Source organism: Pholcus phalangioides, unplaced genomic scaffold, assembly GCF_987345545.1.
Source record: "Pholcus phalangioides strain wild (caught in Gottingen) unplaced genomic scaffold, Ppha-v1.0 ptg000013l_1, whole genome shotgun sequence".
In the NCBI taxonomy this organism is placed as follows: Eukaryota; Metazoa; Arthropoda; class Arachnida; order Araneae; family Pholcidae; genus Pholcus; species Pholcus phalangioides.
In genome coordinates this window covers 8379747-8398235 of record NW_028301606.1, presented here as the reverse complement: position 1 = coordinate 8398235, position 18489 = coordinate 8379747, and the positions used below count along the sequence as shown (strand labels likewise).

At 34.5% G+C, this 18489-nt stretch overlaps 2 protein-coding genes across 3 annotated transcripts in view; both read right to left on the bottom strand.

Moving 5' to 3' along the window:
* Spg7 (SPG7 matrix AAA peptidase subunit, paraplegin) overlaps positions 1–9975 on the bottom strand; it is a 34832-nt gene extending 24857 nt beyond the window's left edge. The window contains exons 1-4 of the mRNA XM_089240668.1: positions 9571–9975; positions 6911–6988; positions 5244–5322; positions 222–302 (exon numbers count right to left, since the gene is read on the bottom strand). Coding sequence (XP_089096794.1) covers positions 222–302; positions 5244–5322; positions 6911–6988; positions 9571–9648 — 316 coding nt within the window. The 5' untranslated portion in view covers positions 9649–9975. The remainder of the gene's footprint in view (positions 1–221; positions 303–5243; positions 5323–6910; positions 6989–9570) is intronic.
* Positions 9976–12686: 2711 nt separating this feature from the next.
* The window catches only part of LOC149078550 (uncharacterized), a 29887-nt gene continuing 24084 nt past the window's right edge, over positions 12687–18489 (bottom strand). For both annotated transcript variants that reach the window (XM_089240666.1, XM_089240667.1), the window contains 4 exons: positions 17124–17222; positions 15373–15516; positions 13600–13692; positions 12687–13492 (listed from right to left, as the gene is read on the bottom strand). In XM_089240666.1, the coding sequence (XP_089096792.1) occupies positions 13313–13492; positions 13600–13692; positions 15373–15516; positions 17124–17222 (516 nt within the window). In that variant the 3' untranslated portion in view covers positions 12687–13312. The remainder of the gene's footprint in view (positions 13493–13599; positions 13693–15372; positions 15517–17123; positions 17223–18489) is intronic.

Below are 18489 nucleotides of genomic sequence, written 5' to 3'. Positions count from 1 at the left end.
GTGATCATCAACAACAATTTGTTATGTATTATTTGTGTTGTGAGAGGCCATATTTTAACATTATAACTTTATTCAGTTTGTTCATAAGGCATGATTAAATAATGACATCTAAACCCCTTCCCGATTTTATGCATAATTATTTCAAGATACAAAGTCTGTTAGTTCACAAAATGACTTTGCAAAACACTTCAGAACACTAACATGACAAAAAATTAACATACCATCGTCATTGTTCTTATTGTTTTTATTACTGTCTTGAGATGAACAACAACTAGATACAGAGAACTGCCTAGAAGATAGACCTGAAATGAAATTTCAGAAAAAAAAATTGTCAGATTTGAATCTTTTTTTCCAGCTTTCAAATTCAATGTGGATGTTTGTTGCACGCAATAGAGAAAAGTATGCAAAAGATTAAACGTGAATTGACTTTCAATTTATGGAACTTATTTGAAAATTCACATTCCTAACAACTGCAAGCAAGTATGTATCATAATTAGGGATACGTAAATTTTGCAAAAAAATTTAAAAATCATAAATTTCGCATTTATTCGCAAAAAAATTCAGGTCAGACATTTCGTATATTTCTTCGCAAAAAATAAAAATAAAAAATAAATAAATAAAATATATTTAAAAAAAAGCATATCATAGGCCCTTGGCTAAAATGATTTTTTGAGGCCTCCTCCTCCTACCTTGCTAGAAATGCTTACTCTCGATAATTTGAACCAGATCACATTTTCATGACTCCCTTCTGCACTTGAGGTTTCTGGGTGGTGCTCAGTCGGACACATGCATTAAGACGACACTAGTTGGATGCCATGTGTAAAGTCAATTTATTTTAACTCTTTCCTGCTGCTGTGTCTTCAGCAGAATACTACGTCGTTCATCAATTGCAACATACAGTAAAGTCTCGTTTATCCGAACCTCCGTATTATCCGACAAAAAAAAATCATCAAGCGCCAACTGTTGAGCTTTCAGAATTTCACATAAGAAGAACAGAAGAATTCACATAAGAATTTCACAGAGTTGAGGCTCTAAAAACTGCAATTAAAAACAAGAAGAAGCTACTGGAATCGACATAATGATGCTGCAAAGATGGCGAGATTTGGCAGCTAAGAAACGGCACTCGTCAGGAAAGCAGACTACAATCTTTTTTTTTAATCATCACAGGACTGAACTTTTTCAAGTACTGTATCTAACTTCAAAATATTCTGTAACTGTATCTAACTTCAAAATATTCTGTAACTGTAAGTTCATTTTCTCATTTAATTTTTTCTGTTGTTTTGCTGTAAACATGATTATTAGGTTCGTAATGTGAAAAATTATAACATAGTTTGACGTTTAATAGGCTTTTCCTTAACACCTCCATATTATCCAACGTCCTGCCAGCCTGTTTATGTCGGATAAGCGAGACTCTACTACTCATTTGTAAATTTTTTAAATTGATAATAACGCGCATAGTCAGATACTAGATCCTTTATTTTCGTATTTAGTTTCGTATTATTTTAAGATGTCAATTATAGCTTGGAAACACATGGAAGAATTAACGATAAAATTTAAATTATCGAGATTTTACAGAAAAGTAGTAAGAATTTAAAGTTTTGCATTTATTTGTCAAAATTGGCGAAAATTTTGCATTTATCACATTCATTTCGTGAATTTCACATTTACAGCGATTCCTGACAAAGATAAAGTTTCAAAACAATAATATAACAATGCATCTGAGTCAGTCTAGATAAACATATTGTGTGTATCAATAGCCAAATGAAAATTTTTCCAGATTCTTTTTTCCATTTATGACATTTGGAAACCAATGGTTCAAGTCCTACAACACCAGTTGCCACCTATCAAACTTTGCGCTTAAAAGATTAAGAATGTATAGTCATCACTTGAACTTCTCTTTTTAAATCACTTAGGATTGGAAATTACTTCACAAATTAAATTTATTCAGGAAAAAAAGGTGAGTGTCTCTATTACAAATACAAGGTCACAACAGGTAAAATGCCCAATGAGGTGGCTGAGGAAAAAGATGCCCATAACAAATATGGACGTCATACATTTCAAAAATACCACAACCCAATTAAAAATGCAATTATAAAAACTAAAGACTATATACTGTATATATGCTACATGATAAAATATAATACAATGCCCATGAAAAATATTAATGGTTGTCTTATTCTAAGTATGGATAGCTGTGTGTGTTAGAATTTACTACCCCCCCGGGTTAAGCTATTTCATATAACAACCCTATTAGAGACAAATTCCCTGTAACACCACAACCTAGAATTGTCCTTGATCAATTGATACTGGTGTCCCCTTGTTAAAGCAGTCGATTGACAGAGTATTAATAATTCATGGTCCATCCTATCCATTCCGTTGAAAATTTTGAACACTTTGATCATATCCCCCAACACCTGCATTCTTCTAATGTAAACATCTTCAAAGAATGAAGCCTTTCTTCATAATTCAAGCCTTGTGTGCCAACAAGAACACGCGTAGCTCTTCTCTGCACCCCTTCAACCAAGTCTATGTCCCTCTGTAGGTATGGTCTCCAAAATCTTACAGCATACTCCAGTCCAGGATGAACTAAGCCTCGGAAAAGCGGAAGAATGACTTCAGGAGAACGCAAAGAGACCTTTTTGAAAATGAAATCAAGCATTCTATTGGTTTTTTGATCACTGCTAAACAACCTTCAGAAAACCTAAGCCACTCATCAATGAGAATTCCCAAATCAGTGACCCTAGTTGCATCCAGGATAGTGACACCATTAAATGTCCTTTTCTTTTTTAGTGAGAAATATATATGTAATTAAAATTATTCTCACTTCAACGCATGTTTCTCACTTCCAAAAATTCTATTATTTCTGAAAAACATGTTTCCAACGTGCTTAGTTTTTGACCAGTGTTGCAAAACATATAAAAATGTCTTTCTCCTGGCATTAGGTAACCATAAGTTAACCATTTTAGTGATTTTAGTGATGATATGATAAAAATACAAATAAAACTCCCAATTTTTTGGTTGCAACATCAAGATGCAGTAATGTTTCATCTAAAGACTACTTTAAGAATGTCTCTCTCGTGCTCTAGCAAAATAAACACAAATTATAAATATGTTGTTCCCCCTATAAAATTGACGAAAAAAAAAAAAGAGAAATACAAATAAAAAGAAATAAAAATGCAATTGACAAAAAAATTTGTTCAGAATATCAGCACTTGTCCAAAATGACGATGAGCAACTAAGATAAATAGAACATGTTGCGAATGTCAATCATAAATATCAAATTATTCCTGAAATAAGAAAAATTCCTCATCAGATTCACCTATCTCAGTGGTCGGCAAACAGCGGCTCGCGAGCCACATGCGGCTCTTTCGCCCCTAGAGTGTGGCTCTTCCACAAAATATTACACACGGGCACACAAAAACTTTTTCAGGGCAGATTTTTGAAAAATGATGTTTAGACCTGGGCCATCTTAAGAGCATGATGGAGCCCCGGGCCAAGTGATTTTTCTGAAGCCCTACCTGAGAAATTTTCGAAAATTTCAACCAGTTCTAATTTTTCTGAAGCCCCTCTTTCCTTGAGGCTTCCGGTCCGTGACTGGGTGGGCCCATGGTTTAGATGGCACTGGTTTAGACATGCATTTTGGCCATTTTGAATTTTGTTCTCGCTCCTTCACCCTCCCTAGTGAGTCATCTTTTTCGAGGGCTTTTGCCGATGTGACACTTCCGTGACTAATCAGGTGGGTCGAAACTAGGAAGTTCGGGAAAAAGTTTTTGAAAACGAGGCTTTCTTCTTAAGGTACTGGGGGAGGGCGCAGATAGACACAAAAGACGAGTCTCCCCTCGGAACATGGGGGGCATGAAATGTTTTCCATACCAAAGGAACGTCAACCTCTACCCGGCCAGATCATAGAAGACGACGCTCCTGGGCCACCACCTCTCACAACGAATCACCCTTGGTCACCTCTCTCCATCCTCATCCACCATCGGTCAACACTGCGAGGAGCCATCCACCAGGGGCCACACCTCTGAAGACAGCGTTCCTAGGCCACCACCTCTCATGTGGCCACCTCTCTCCATCTGCATCCAACATCGGTCATATACAAGATGAGTGTGGATGGGAGAGTCTGAAGGTGTCCACCTCAGCGAACGTACCTCAATCAGAACGAGGATGTTTTTAGCAAAGGCCAGCTTAGGAGTACCCTAATTAAGTTAATAACAATGTACCTACCTATATAGTGTAAGTTTAAAAAAATTTGGCTCTCAAAAGGAATTTCAATTGTTGTACTGTTGATATTTGGCTCTGTTGACTAATGAGTTTGCCAACCGCTGACCTATCTCGTAACATGGTGAAAAATAAATTATTTGTTTTCACTATTAATTTTGAATAAATTTTGCTGCTGGCTATATTTTATTTATCAGCAGGTAAAGAAGTGTCTCTAAGAATCTTTTTGGTTTTTTGACTGACATTCATTTTTGCTTTTTTTTCATTTTTGTCCAATTTCGTAATAATGCTCCATAGAATAATTCAGCATCCAAATACCTTCACAATCATGCAGATGAATTTCATATTTTGTTGAATTTTTCACAATAAAAACCACATAAAAATGTAATGCAAACCACCTTGTATCATAAAGCATTGATTGCATACAATCAACACGAGAGACAGTGCACATAATTAAAATTTTGTTTTATTCATAGCAAGGACATTTTATATCATTATCAATAATAAATTCAAATATTTTCGCAGGGGCCTGACAAATTTTGAAAAAATATTTAGGCACCAACCAAGCATGGTTTTTGCTCAGGAAAAGTGAATCCTAAATGATATGTTTTGACTTTTCTGGGATCTAATAACTCTTTTCCATGTTATAAGCCATACTGTAGTGAAATCAGAAAATTTTGTGCCATCCTTAAGGTGTGTCTACATGCTCTCCTTCACCCTGACCTCTGATCGCCATGGTTTTGCTTTGCAAATTTGCCATGCTATATATATATATATTGCTCTTCCTCTTATTTTTCTTTCTCTTCTCCCTCCTCACTTATACGTGAGGAGAGAGGCGCCACAAATACATATTTTCTACATGCAATGGGGAACCTGGAGCCTGGAATTTATCATTCCCTGCCCTAGACCAGCATTAACGTAAACAAGTGAAGAAAAATATAATTTCTCTGAATCATAATGTTTCCCCGATACCTGGGATTTTTGCCTGGACAAAAAATATTTAAAAAAAAAGAATCACTAACTTTTAAATAAATTATGATTCTGCAGAAGACTTTTGTAGTAGGATCGCCCACTTTGCACAGAGAGACATCTAGAAAACCTCTATAAATGAAAAAAAAACCAATTAGCAAATTTGCATTGATACCAATATTCGCTATTGTGTATGCAGGGATGCTAAAGATTTCCATTTATTTTGGAAAATGATTTCTCTCCTTAATTTTTCACTATTTCTTTTATCGATTCAAAATTTTCCTCAATTCTGAATTTCCATTAGTTCTTGAATCATTTCCATCATTTTTGGAATTCTCATATTCGTTTCTAATTTCCATTCATCCAGAATTTTCATTAATTTTTGTGCTGATTCACATTCTTTGTGTGAATTGTATCTAATTTTGAGTTAATATTTTTCATCATCTTTGTACCTTCATATCCATTTTCATATCGACACTTCCAATTTCTTAACTCCAGCTTCATACTTTTCCAATAGAATTAACCATTCCCATAAATTGAAACCCATCTTTGCATCCACTGATTGTTTCAAATTTAATTTCTTTCCTCGAACAATAAGCGATTAGAACAACCTCCCACCAAACATTTTTGATTGTACAACAGTTTCAGATTTCCTTTGTAATATCACAGTCTCTTCTGTCAACCTTTACTACAGCATTCCCTTGTATAGGCCTTAGCCAAGCAATATTAAATAAATAAATTGTTTAAGAGCAGCCACCTTGATACTTTTTACTATTGCCACAAAAAATTGTGTAATCTGCATTTTTTTTATTTCTATTTATACGAGTGTGAGACCCTTTTGAGCGTGAAACTTGGTGCGCCAAGCAAATCACTTGTGGAAACCAATAATTTTTCAAGCCTTTTGCTTTAAGGATCAAGCACATTTCATGCTAACCAGCATTTTTTTATTTTTTAGAAATATGGTTTTCATAAATAGTTTGACTGTAGAGATCATTTAAAACAGACATATGTCAAAACACATTTATTCACATGAAAACAAGATTGACAAATCAAAAAAAATTTAGGTGCCAGCTGAATAACTTATGGGGCCAAGCACATTTTTTTTGCAAGAAAAATGGCCAAAATTAGTGTCTTCCAGCTTGTGCAGTACTTGTGTGGCAACCCTTTAATTCAGTGGTTCTCAACATGTGCATCGTGGTTCCCAAAGGCATCTCCAACCTTTGTCAGAGGCCTCACCGGTGATATTCACATATGCTTGCTTACTGATATGAAGCGATTCTTCGTTAAACTATTCTGGGGAGCCAGCTTGACTAAGGCAAAGGAGCAACAGGTGACGAAAAGTTTGAGAATCACTTTGACCTGGACTGGACACACCACGCTTCCCATCTCATAGAGATATCGAAGCGTTCCCGAAGGGTGGGTGTATCCGGGAAGTTTTATTATAAAAACAAAACATTGTCGCCTCATACGAAGGCAACCAAAAAATATATATATATATATATATATGAAGACGATCGTCAATCTAAAATCATATAACAGGTGATTAAACTCTAAACATAAAATGCCAATCGACAATCGAAATTATAAAGAAGATTATGCGATGATAGCCCTCCCATAAGATGATAGCCTACAGAAGATGATAGCCTGGCACTTATCGTAATCCCTGTCTTAATGTATTAAGTAAAACCTATGCCACCCCCAAAAACAATCAGTTACTTACAACTGTTACTAAGAACTTATGCCTAGACAGTTTCTTCATATGAATGTTGGATAGGCTTCTGCGATTTGGCAGCATATACTGAAATAAGAAAAAAACCTGTATTAAACATATATTTGAAATATGTGATGGCAACAAAAACACAGTAACACACACATTTGATAATATTAAGACAAACTGAAACCTTAGTTCAATAGGTTAATAAGAGCAAAGGGGTGCTTATCAAATCATCAGTCAAAATCTCTGAACTCCTCATTATTGAAATAAGGAAGTGAGAAATCTTTTGAAGAAGCAAGTTACATTGCATAACCCCAAAACATAAAGCATCAGATTAAATGAGGTACCTTCCTCCGAAAGGGTTTGATAAGGAAATATTTACGTGTGTGTAGATGTTTTGGTTATCAAGAATGGTGTTGGTTGAGTATATCCCACACTGAGGTTAGCAAGAATGAAGTTAGTTGGGAAAATTATCTAATTGTGAAAAGTCCAAACAGTCTACGTTGTTTCTTTGACTCCATCAAATGTTTCCATTGGCAACTGGAATGTTTCTCAAGCCAACCAGCTATCGTCATTTTTTAAACACCATTTTCAATTCTCCTTGTCATCAGTGTCTCAGCTCTTATGCGTTCATGCTAGTAATAAATATGCATTTTTGGGGGCTCGTTAATTTTCAAATTTTTTTTGTGGATGAATTCTCAAACCTGACAAGAAAATGCTCTAATTTTTAACAGTCTATTCCATATCAACAAAAGAAAGTCTCGTTTCTTGCCCTAAATTTGCCACTGAAATAATTTCTGAAAGCAAATCCACACAAAGAATTTGTTGGCGTTGATTAATTTTTGATGTTATGGTTTTCACATTTTGAGTTATTGTGTTTATTTGAGTTACTGTGTTTATGTTGTGCTATTTCTTCTGCAGTCATCTTTAATTTCTAAGACGAGAAGGTAAAGAAGTTTGGCGAACAAAATATTTCGGGGTCGCCAAAGGACAAAAACCTTGGTGCAATCACAAATGGTCAATTCAGCGGAAATTTCACTTACAGAATCTTAGCCTCAAACCAGCTGACAACAAAGTGGTGGTCAGCTGAAGTTGCTTTTCTGTGGTTTCTACCCTTCAACATGCAAATACAAGGCAGTCTACTATTTGAAAAAGTCTCTTAACATAGAGCAGGGAAGACCTTCAACATGATACTTACATAACATGAAAATTTAAAAAAGCGTATTTTCACTTCAAAATAGGGAAGGTAGGTGGCACCATCAGTATATGCCACATGCCTACGCACACTAAATGTTCCGGTATGTATTAATTCATTATAAATCCCCTCCCCAAGAAACAGGAACATTTATGAAGCACCTATAAGGGCAAGAAGAATTAAGCTGAAACTAGAGACACCCCCCCCCTCTTAATTTTGAGTGAAGAAAGAGGAAACTTGGCGCCCTTCTTGACAGCGCCTGTCTCAAATGAGTAAACAGTGCACATGCGCAGAACCAACAAATCTTCTGGAGCCCCAAAAATAGATTTCCTTTTGGAATTTAGACCTAGCCCCCCCCCCCTTCCCCGTGTGTACGTCTCTGAATTAAAAAAGACTAAGAGAAGACCCCAAAACCTCATAATGGAACAGCTATAATATAATCAATTTCTTTCTTTGGCAATCTCTTGTCTAACATGTTAGCGCTTTTTTTTTTCTCGTCTGTGATGGACAGCCATTTTCTTTCAATAAGAGTTTCCCCCCAGCTATTACTATTATTTCCTTTGGATTCTGGGTTGCCATTTTGATGTTGGTTATTGTCTAAAGGTGACGTCAACGTCCATAGAGGTCGGTGGAAATAATAGGCTTTTGTTACAAGATCACTCATTTGAATAAAGTCAAAATTTTAATGGTTCTTCTCTGCTCGTTTATACGTCGTACCATTTATACCATTTTCCCAGTGTTGAATTATTTTTCTTAGAATATCTTACTTTTCAGGTTGTATATTTCATATTTCCATTTTTTATTGGTTTTTTACATATTCACTGTTATAGTTTTAACTCCACAATCATGTTTTCATTGAAACCAGCGATTGTTTTTTTGCCCCGAAAGTTGTATTATTTAAAAGAGAGTCCTAGTTTTCATCATTGTCAATCCCGTATCTGGTCTAGAATATTTATATTTTAAGTCTCGATCCCTCATTTAATCCATGTTTTATTATTGTTTCTGTTATTCATTTTTCATCGTAATTTTCTTGTTTTAAACACATACAGTATTATCAATTTTTTTTCTTCGGCAAGAAAGTCGTTCGAAACCATGACTCCATTTCACTCTTGGCATTTCTTTGTCATAATTTCAAATGTTTTTCTTGCCAAAGCATTGCCAGTAAGGGATAATACCACAGCCTGAATGGGCCGCATGCCCTCTTCCCTGTGTACACCTCTGCCTCAAAAGGTTTGCATATGAGGGACCAGAAAAAAATCATATCAGCTCATGGCCCAAACTTATAAGAAAACGGGCCCTACTTCTCCTTTAGCTCCCGTAGCCATGCGTATGTATGGGTAAGTTTCCATCTCTCATATCTGACCTAAACTGAGTGTAATGCTGTTTTAATTATAGTCTTAGTTTTGTTCATTCCGCCATTATTTACCATCTTCTAAGATTGTCTAGTTGTCAATGACACTCTGGCGCTTACCTCAAGCCGTTTCGATGGGAGAAGTCGGAACGGTAAGCGAAGAACATCGTGTTTTATAACGAAGCTCAATAGCGTCATCTTTGAAAGTGTTTCCTTCACCGTTTAATGACGAAACTTCTCATGTTTTTTACGAGAGAAAAATTAACCCCTCAAGTACGAATCATGTATTTGTAAACAAACATCCAACACTACGAAGAGTTGTTTACTTCAGAGCAGTTGAAGTTTTCATGCTTAGAGGAGAAATATATAAGAATCATTGAGCTTATATTACTATAGTATTACATCGAGCTTATATTATAGTAATATAAGCTCGATGATAAGAATTTCTTCTCAATGGAAACTTGTGGTCATGCAAGGAAGAAGTAACAAAACAAATGCTGCCATCTATTAGTGTATTCAAACGTTCAAGTCAGCCACTAGGTGGCAGTCTAATTTTACTCAAAAGTGCTTAATAAAACCACTCTAGAATTCCAAAATGAGGACGCATCTTTGTGCTTCTTTAGTGACGACTCACTTATGGCTGGTAAAAACAGATGGCGCCACTATTTAAAAGTCCCTAATAGGATAATTTTTCCCAGATTCAGAAACTCGGAAATGACGCATGCGCGCTCTTTTACGTCTAAAAAATATATTTCCGCAACAGATGGCGGCTCTATACCAACAAAAAAAGCAATTATTTTTGTAACAGATGAATTTTAATTAATGGGAATTAATCCGCGGGGTCTCAAGCAAAGACGGGCGGCCTAACAAAAATGAGATCTGGTTGAAATTTCCGAGTTGTTTGAGAGGGCATCAGAAAAATCAATTGGCCCGGTAGCCCATGATACTCTTAAGACGGACCTGGGGACAGAAAGAGCAACTTTTTTTTGTAGATTGAAAAACTAGTAAAACATGATTTTTTGTTCAATCGTCCCCCCCCCCAACTCTAGGTAACCCACAGGATAACGTGTTAAATCCGCAGCTTCTATTCCCCGGAGGCGATATAACCCCCCTTTGGGAAACACTGCTATAAAGTTTCGCGATGGTGAAAAGAGGCAAAAAAACTTAATTTATTTTCCGCGCTGGTATGTGAATCAGGCCCATTATCGTAGAGGTTAAAAAATGGTCAAAATGTATTCAGGAATCACTACCAGTTTTGAGAGTGAAAATGCAGTGTCATAAAATAAATCTTTTTTTTATTCAGTCCTCCATCTTCTAACTTCCAATTAGATCATTGGTGCCATCTTGAGGCCAACAGAAGTTTCCTGTTTCTAAATGCAGTATCAGCCGAGATATTTGAATTCAAAACCGGGGAAAGTTGGGAAGAATGGAATAAACTAACGGACAATGCCTCTTTCCCTCATTTATGCTGTTTCTCCCTTTTTTTTCCAATTTTTTAATTCAAATATCTTCGCGTATCAATATATTGCACTTATAGACATTCAACTTTTTTGTTAGCCTCAAGAAAGTCAAGACAAAACTTTCTGGTTGGAAATTAGAGGACTATAAAAATCTATATTCAATTTTATGACACTATTATTTCCACACTCAAAACTCACTCTATTCAGTATTCTTTAAATTAGAACCATACCTCCGCGATGGACGATTGATGAAATAAAAGCAGAATTTTGACTTATGACATGTTGTATAGCCTTGTAAAGTAATGAAACACACTGTGGAGTTGAAATTTCCTCAAATTTCCAGAAAAATATTTGAGTTATTCTAAAATTTTGGTCATAGTATACAAGTATAGAATGTATTCACAATTTCCAATAAAAATTGTCACGAGTGCAATTAGGGGACAGACAAGAAATTAAATAAGAAAAAAATGTTTTTGATCAGTAATTGACAGAAAAACCTTTAATTTAAAAACTGTTCCACATCTTGCCTGATATTTTTAACATGCGTGTATTTTCGTGAAAACTGGAAGTATTTTCACAAAGATATGAAATGTTTCTTCTAAACATTTTTTTGGCTTGTAAAAAGTGGAGTTTGCAACTACAAAACTTAGAGAGGACTTGACGTAAAAATTCAGTACATAAATTATATACTGAAATTTAAAATAGAACCATTTGATGTTTCAGGAGATGAGCATTTAAAGAAAATTTTCAAGCATGCATGTGAGCAAAAGATAACACAATTTCATTTTTATAAATTTGGTTGCAATTATGCAGACCAAATTTTGTGGAAATCACAATAGAGAATATCATGAAAGATATCAAAGATATATGGAATTAGTGTGAGCTGTATTGAAGTTACTTGCTGAAAAAAGCTGAGTGGACTTTCCACAAAATGTATAGGTTATTTTGTCACTTGATTATTTCGAGAATAAGCCAGCAGAATTATGCGAATGAGCAGAGACGTGGTTGATGCTATTTAATGAAAGTTCTGGAGTATACAAGATGAAACACTGCACTGACATGTGATAATCACATCATGTCGGTATAGTATGTTTCTGCCTTAACACGTGCGTATGTCTAAATGAAAAATTAGAAATAATCAGACAGAAAATAATCAAAACATTGGTGGAAAATCCCTCATCATCCAGCTACTTTCGATAACTTGGACAAAGTTTAATCTATCATGTATGTTTTTTCATGACATTCAACATCTAATATTTAGTTCCTCCTTTCGTGATATGTTTTTTATATATTGGGTAGCTGTATTTTGGTTATATTTGACATCCTTCATTTTTTATGGGCCATTTATTTTCAGATACATTGTTAGGCAAGTCAGCCATTCGTTGGGCAAAGCATGTTGTGGTGTTTGCGTTTGTAGTTTTCACAAAAAGTTGCTGGCACCACCCCCCTCCATCCACCCGTCTTAACCAGTCATCTGGCCAATTCGTTTTTTCCCCTTCTTTAAAAGTTTATAGCTAATAAAACATTTTCCCGACTAGAATTTTATGAATACATTGAAACAATTAGACCAAAAATCAGCATTACGTCACAGCCAGAGATGACGGGTAAATACAAATTTTTTTTTAATTTAGGAACAAATTCATTTTTTTGATCTTCAAATAAATGGTCAAAATAAATTGTTTAGTTCATCAAGTTTAAACTTGATAAACCAATAAAATTAGCATTCTATCTTGAAGAAGCATCTATTATTTCTGTAGAGAAAAAAAGTACAGAATATAAACAATGAACATTTTATTTAAAATAAAAATCAACAAAGACAAAAATGGGTGCCATGAAATTTCCATTCCACATCCAGGAAAAAAAAAAATCCGCTGTATGCACACATACATATTGAGCAGTATATTCACAGCTCTTATGATACGAGATCATTTTGTATCTACAGAACTAATAATCAGAAGTTGCTTGATTCACATATATGACTAAACACTGCGCTTATAACGAAGGGGAAAAGGGGATGTTAACAACACAAACATATCACTTTTTACCCAATCAAATGGGAATTTAAACAAAAAACAAAAGGAATAACGTGTTCATGAATTTTCTTCTTTTGACACACCAAAAGGAAATTAAGATTTACCACATACATAAGAAAAGGTTATTTGGCCTCTGGGAATTTCACATGATCAGGCAATGGTTACGGTAGATCCTGGACACACACTACTAAACTAACGGTTGACTGAAAACAGACTTATGACTAATATTTGGCATTTTTTTTACAGATTCACTGCGTAGAAGCAGTTAAATGTAAGTTATTGATATTGTTTGAATTTAAATGCATGTGGTAAATTAGTTAAGCAGTTAAAGATGATCAGATTGGATGATTTTATCCCTCCATCAATAGCTCATGCCGGCAGAAGGTCAAAATCATCGCTGACATGCACCATTGGAACAGAAATATCGTCGATAACTGGGGTAGACTTCATATCACACATGGCGAGTTCCTTCATTTTCCATTCCCAATCTAATTTCTGGACTGCATGGAGGGATTCAGCTTCATTGTGATGGCGCAACAACATCGCTTTCTGCAAACATCAAAACAAGACCAGAGTTTTAAAATAAAAGCAAAGCACCTTAACACACATTTTTCAAAAATAAAAAACTTAAAACTCCCATTTGGTAAAAAACCTACTTTGATTTTTTCCCATTTATCATCAACATCTTGCAACCATGATAAAAACAATCGACCATTATACCTGGATCTCACATTTTTATCTTTGTCATCCTAAAATTTACAAAGAAAAACAATTAAACATTTTACCTCGTACTTCGGGCAAATATTTGTCTAATAAGTATTAAACATAACAGAAAAACACAATTCCACTCAAAAATTTTGGACACTTTAAACAGGCTGAGACTGGCATTGTCAGAGCATGCTGAGTAAAATATTCATCTTGCAAGCAAAACTATCTTTATTCGACAAAGCTAAAATACACTGTGCAGTAATGTATGATGGAGATTTATATGTATTTATTAATAGTAATATTTTGGCTGTGTAAAACAAACTGATCTCATACCATTTGAAAAAGTTTGATTCACAACTTCCTCAATACAAGTAACTTTTAGGAAAGACAAGACTTGTCTTTTAGAAATTCAAAAGGTAACAATGTACAACTCAGGGCAGGAACTAGAGGGGGAGAAGCAAGTGCCCCAGGCGGCAAAATTTAAGGAGCAGCAGTTTTAGGTGGAAACAAAGAAAACCTTTAGAAAATTATCAAATTTTAAAGTTGCAGGGGCAGCAAAAATCCTAGTTATGGCCCTGCCAGAAGTATTTATTTTATGCCAGAACAAAATGATACTCGGGACTGGATGAACCAATAAAAAAAGTCAGAAAAAACCCAAATTTCTTGAGACAAACATGATGAAAAGAATCTCACTCACATACTTCACTGTAATTTACCAGCCAACCTCTTTTTGCAAGTAGTTTTCCACATAAATAATTGACCCCATACATATAAGAAAGCCACCTGTACAGGCAGTCTGACCAGCCTGTCGACTATCTTTCCACCAAGATTAAAAGAAACATTCCAAGAGGAAAACATTAAAGAAAGAACAAGCTACACTTGGTATCGAAATGTTTTGAACTGCCAGTTCTGATGTTTGCAGGCAACATAAAAATTGTCTTTTACAAATGCATAGATAATTATTACAAATGCATGATTCTGTTCTTTGTTTTTACACACATCACAATGAAAAAAATATGAATAAGCCGTCTGGTATGCTTTCAGACCCCAATAATAGGATCTACAGAAGCAGCAAAAAGCAAAAAGTTGTTTCATGGCCTATTATCAATCTGAAATTAGTTTAGATTGGATAATTCAAACAATTTTCTAAAGCCTTGTTTGAGTTGGAAGCCTGTTACAAGATAACTGAAAATATATTACAAAAATATTTAGTCTGGAAAGAGTTCAGAGAACATCTATCACTATCATAAAAATAAAACAAATGATGACTGCGAGATTCATGCCCACATCGATTGATCATTATTTGATTATCATTTATATTTATCATCATCATAGTTGATTGAAGTGAAAGTTTTATGCAATCACATTGAGAGGGAAGGATTAGAAATAGAAGCTGGTCACATGTGAGATTTAAAAAATAAGAAAAAAAAGTTGATCCATAATACTAAGTCACAAAAGAAATACAATTAGAAATGGTAAAAACTATCGAAAGTTAATTTTATTAACTTCACAGCTATACACATTCAACAATATTATTTATTGGATACGGTGATGGGTACTTAAGTATTTTTCAGCCCTAATTACACCCATGAACTTACACCAGAGGGAGGATGCCTGTATGATTAAGGATGCTCCGATTTTTTTCCACAAAATAACTTTGTTTTGAACGACTATACTAGAAATTCAAGAGTAAATACTTAGCGCAGATAAATATGACTTACTTGATCAACATTCAAAACATTGTATATTTCTTCATCCTTAAGAATACTGCATGCCGATAATGGAATTGTCTGATTTGCCATTGCTCTAGCTGCCCTGCCATGAACTCTGAGAATTTCTTGTTCTGCTGAGAGAACCAGTTTCTCCTATCATGTATTAAAATAATTTTAATAAAAATCTCTGTGCACAATGGGGCTCTAAAAAAATTCATTTTCTAAAATTTTTAAATAATTTAAAAGGAAAGTTTGATATTCAAACTATGGTAGAACTTAGTTATATTTGTGTACCTCAATGAAACTAAAAAGTCTCAAAATTTTTCTTGATCCTCTCTATCTGGGACAATAATAAAGTTACTAAGATAGGCACAACAGGTCCTAATCAGGTACAAATTAAATCAAAACTTAATTCATTTAGATATGAAAATGAAAGAATATAAAATGAAAGAAACAATGTGTAAATACATTTCCACAGAATAAATTTTCAACCACAAAATCAAAAAATATATAAAAATTTGCAAAAATCTAAATATAAAATGTCTGAAAAAACCTTTGTTGCAAAGACAAAAATTAAATTTTTTTAAAGATAACTTATAAAATTTTAAATTCTATATTACAAATAAATTTGTTTAAAAATAACCTATGATCAATTCCAGACACAACACATATTTACTGTATTTTAATATGTATAAGGAATCCTGATTTTTTAGAAAATATATTTTTTATTTTATGACCTAAAAGAAAAGATTTTTTATTCATCATGGAAACCATTAAATTCCATGCCACTTATCTGATATAAAGCAATCAGCTACATCAACTAGTTCAATATCAGAGTCACTCTCATTGTAAATAATTGAGCCCCTCCCAAAGCAGAACATGCCAAAAACCACAATGTACGTCTCAGAACTGTCAATGATGCTGCAGAACAATCTTGGAAAGAACTTTAAGGAATGAATAGAAAACACTATATGGGAATGTTTAGCGCATAACATTTCCAGTTAGCTGAGTGCTCATTATAGAACAATGCAAAACATTGTTTTGGGAGAATTGAGTCGCCACATATCGCATGGTTTAAAATATTTGTGACGGCACATTGAAAACACCACATTTGCTATATTTACGTTTTAGAAACACTGGTGCCACGCAATCGCCAAATTTCACTTTCTTGAAGCTCTGCACCCTGTGGCATATTTTCTACTGCTAAGATAGTTGTAAAGAGGGTATATTTTTATTGGTTTGTTATCCAGTGATGAAATTTTTTTTTTAAAAATTTCATAAAGTAATGCAGTGCTACACTATTGTAAAATAGTGGAAATGAAAATATCATATTTCTAATATCTTTGCAATGTCTCATATTTCTCTCCTAGTTTAGAATTCACGAAAATATTGAAATATAAAAAATGTTTCTTTGAAATCCTTGTAATTTCACTCATAATTGTAAACATGACTAATACTCAAGCTTCATTATTGTGAAAATATTACTTGTTTTTTTCTTGTGAATATTCATGGCATCTTACAATTATGCCTCACACTGTACAATAAATGTATAAAAAGCCCTTTGCAAAAAAGGGGTTCCTTATACATGTTAAAATATGGTAATTAACATCTTGACTTTAATAGTCAAGATGTTAAAAAAAAACAAGTAATATTAATAAGCATAAACCATAATTAACAGAATTAAGAAAAACATGTGAGGATATATTCATTCATATAAGGAGAAAAAAAAACTGAAAATGAGATGTTCTAAATTGAATTACCCTTTCAATAAGATGCTGCAACCGTAATCTATATCGTTCCTTTTCTTGTTGAATAAAAAGCTCTTTTATAGACCCTTCCAATGACTGTGGAGGAGGTATCTGGTGAGCAAAATAGTTTTTTAATAAAATGCACAAAAAAAATATAACACAAGGAAAAGTTTTGCACTGGTTTATATTTTATATATAACTAGCTATAATACCCGGCGCTGCCCGGGTTTTCTTCAATGAGGCTTTTCTGGATCACCTGATATCTCCCTCTTCTCTTTCTTTGAGGGACATGCAAACCATGTCCAAGTTCACCAATATCGCGACTTCCTACGTGACTCATGACAGAAACAAATCTAGATTTAAAGAAACGTAGAAATTTTTTTTTTTTTTTTAATTTCTTTTTCCAAAGGGTGCTAGGTATTTCAATTCCCCCCTTTGAACTTCAAATTATCTATCTCTGCCTGTTTCTGCTTCAAAAAATGCTTAATTAAAGGTGTGGAATTTTTTCGATGAACTTTTTACAGGCCCATAATTAATTTTAAAGCAACCTAAACTATATGTGAATTTATGCAGTTGAATATTAAAAGACAATACGGAGACATTAATTTTCATGCTTGAGAAGATATAAATAAAAAGTTGAAATCAATGTTATTGCATGGATATCTGGCTCAAAAGTATATATATATATATATATATATATATATACTGCTCAAAACAATTAGGGGAGCACATGGTTTTAACAAAATCACGCAAAGATGTATACCAATAAGTAACATAAAATTAATCATCCATAATTTAAAGCCTAGCAGGAAACGGAAGAAGAAATCTTCATATGCAAATCAAAGTTCATGACGTCAAAAACCAGAAAAAGGAGATAAGGGCAGAAATCAGAATGTTGCAGAAACGTCTGTTTTACTGCCGTAACTGTGAAATTCGATTGCGCAGTATTTTTTTTTGAGACAAGGTGACTTGAGGATGTCTCGACAACGTGATTTACCGGAATCCATGGCATGGCATGTTATAGGCAGACTGGAATCCGGGCAAACACAACGTAGTGTCGCAGACGCTGTTGGAGACGCCAGAAGTGTTGTTGCAAGACTGTGGAATCGATTCCAAGAAACAGGAAATGTCAGACGTCGACCAGGGCAAGGTCGACGTCCCTACAGCAACTGATGACCGGTATATACGGTTAACAGCCCATCGATACAGAACAGAGAATGCTACGCAGCTGCAAAGACGGTTGCTCTTGGCAACAGGACGAAGGGTGTCCAGCCAAACAGTACGTAATCGGCTTCATGAGGGAGGGCTCTATGCATGTAGGCCAATGGTCTGCATTCCATTGACCCCCACGCCACTGTGCGGCCCGAAGAAGATGGGC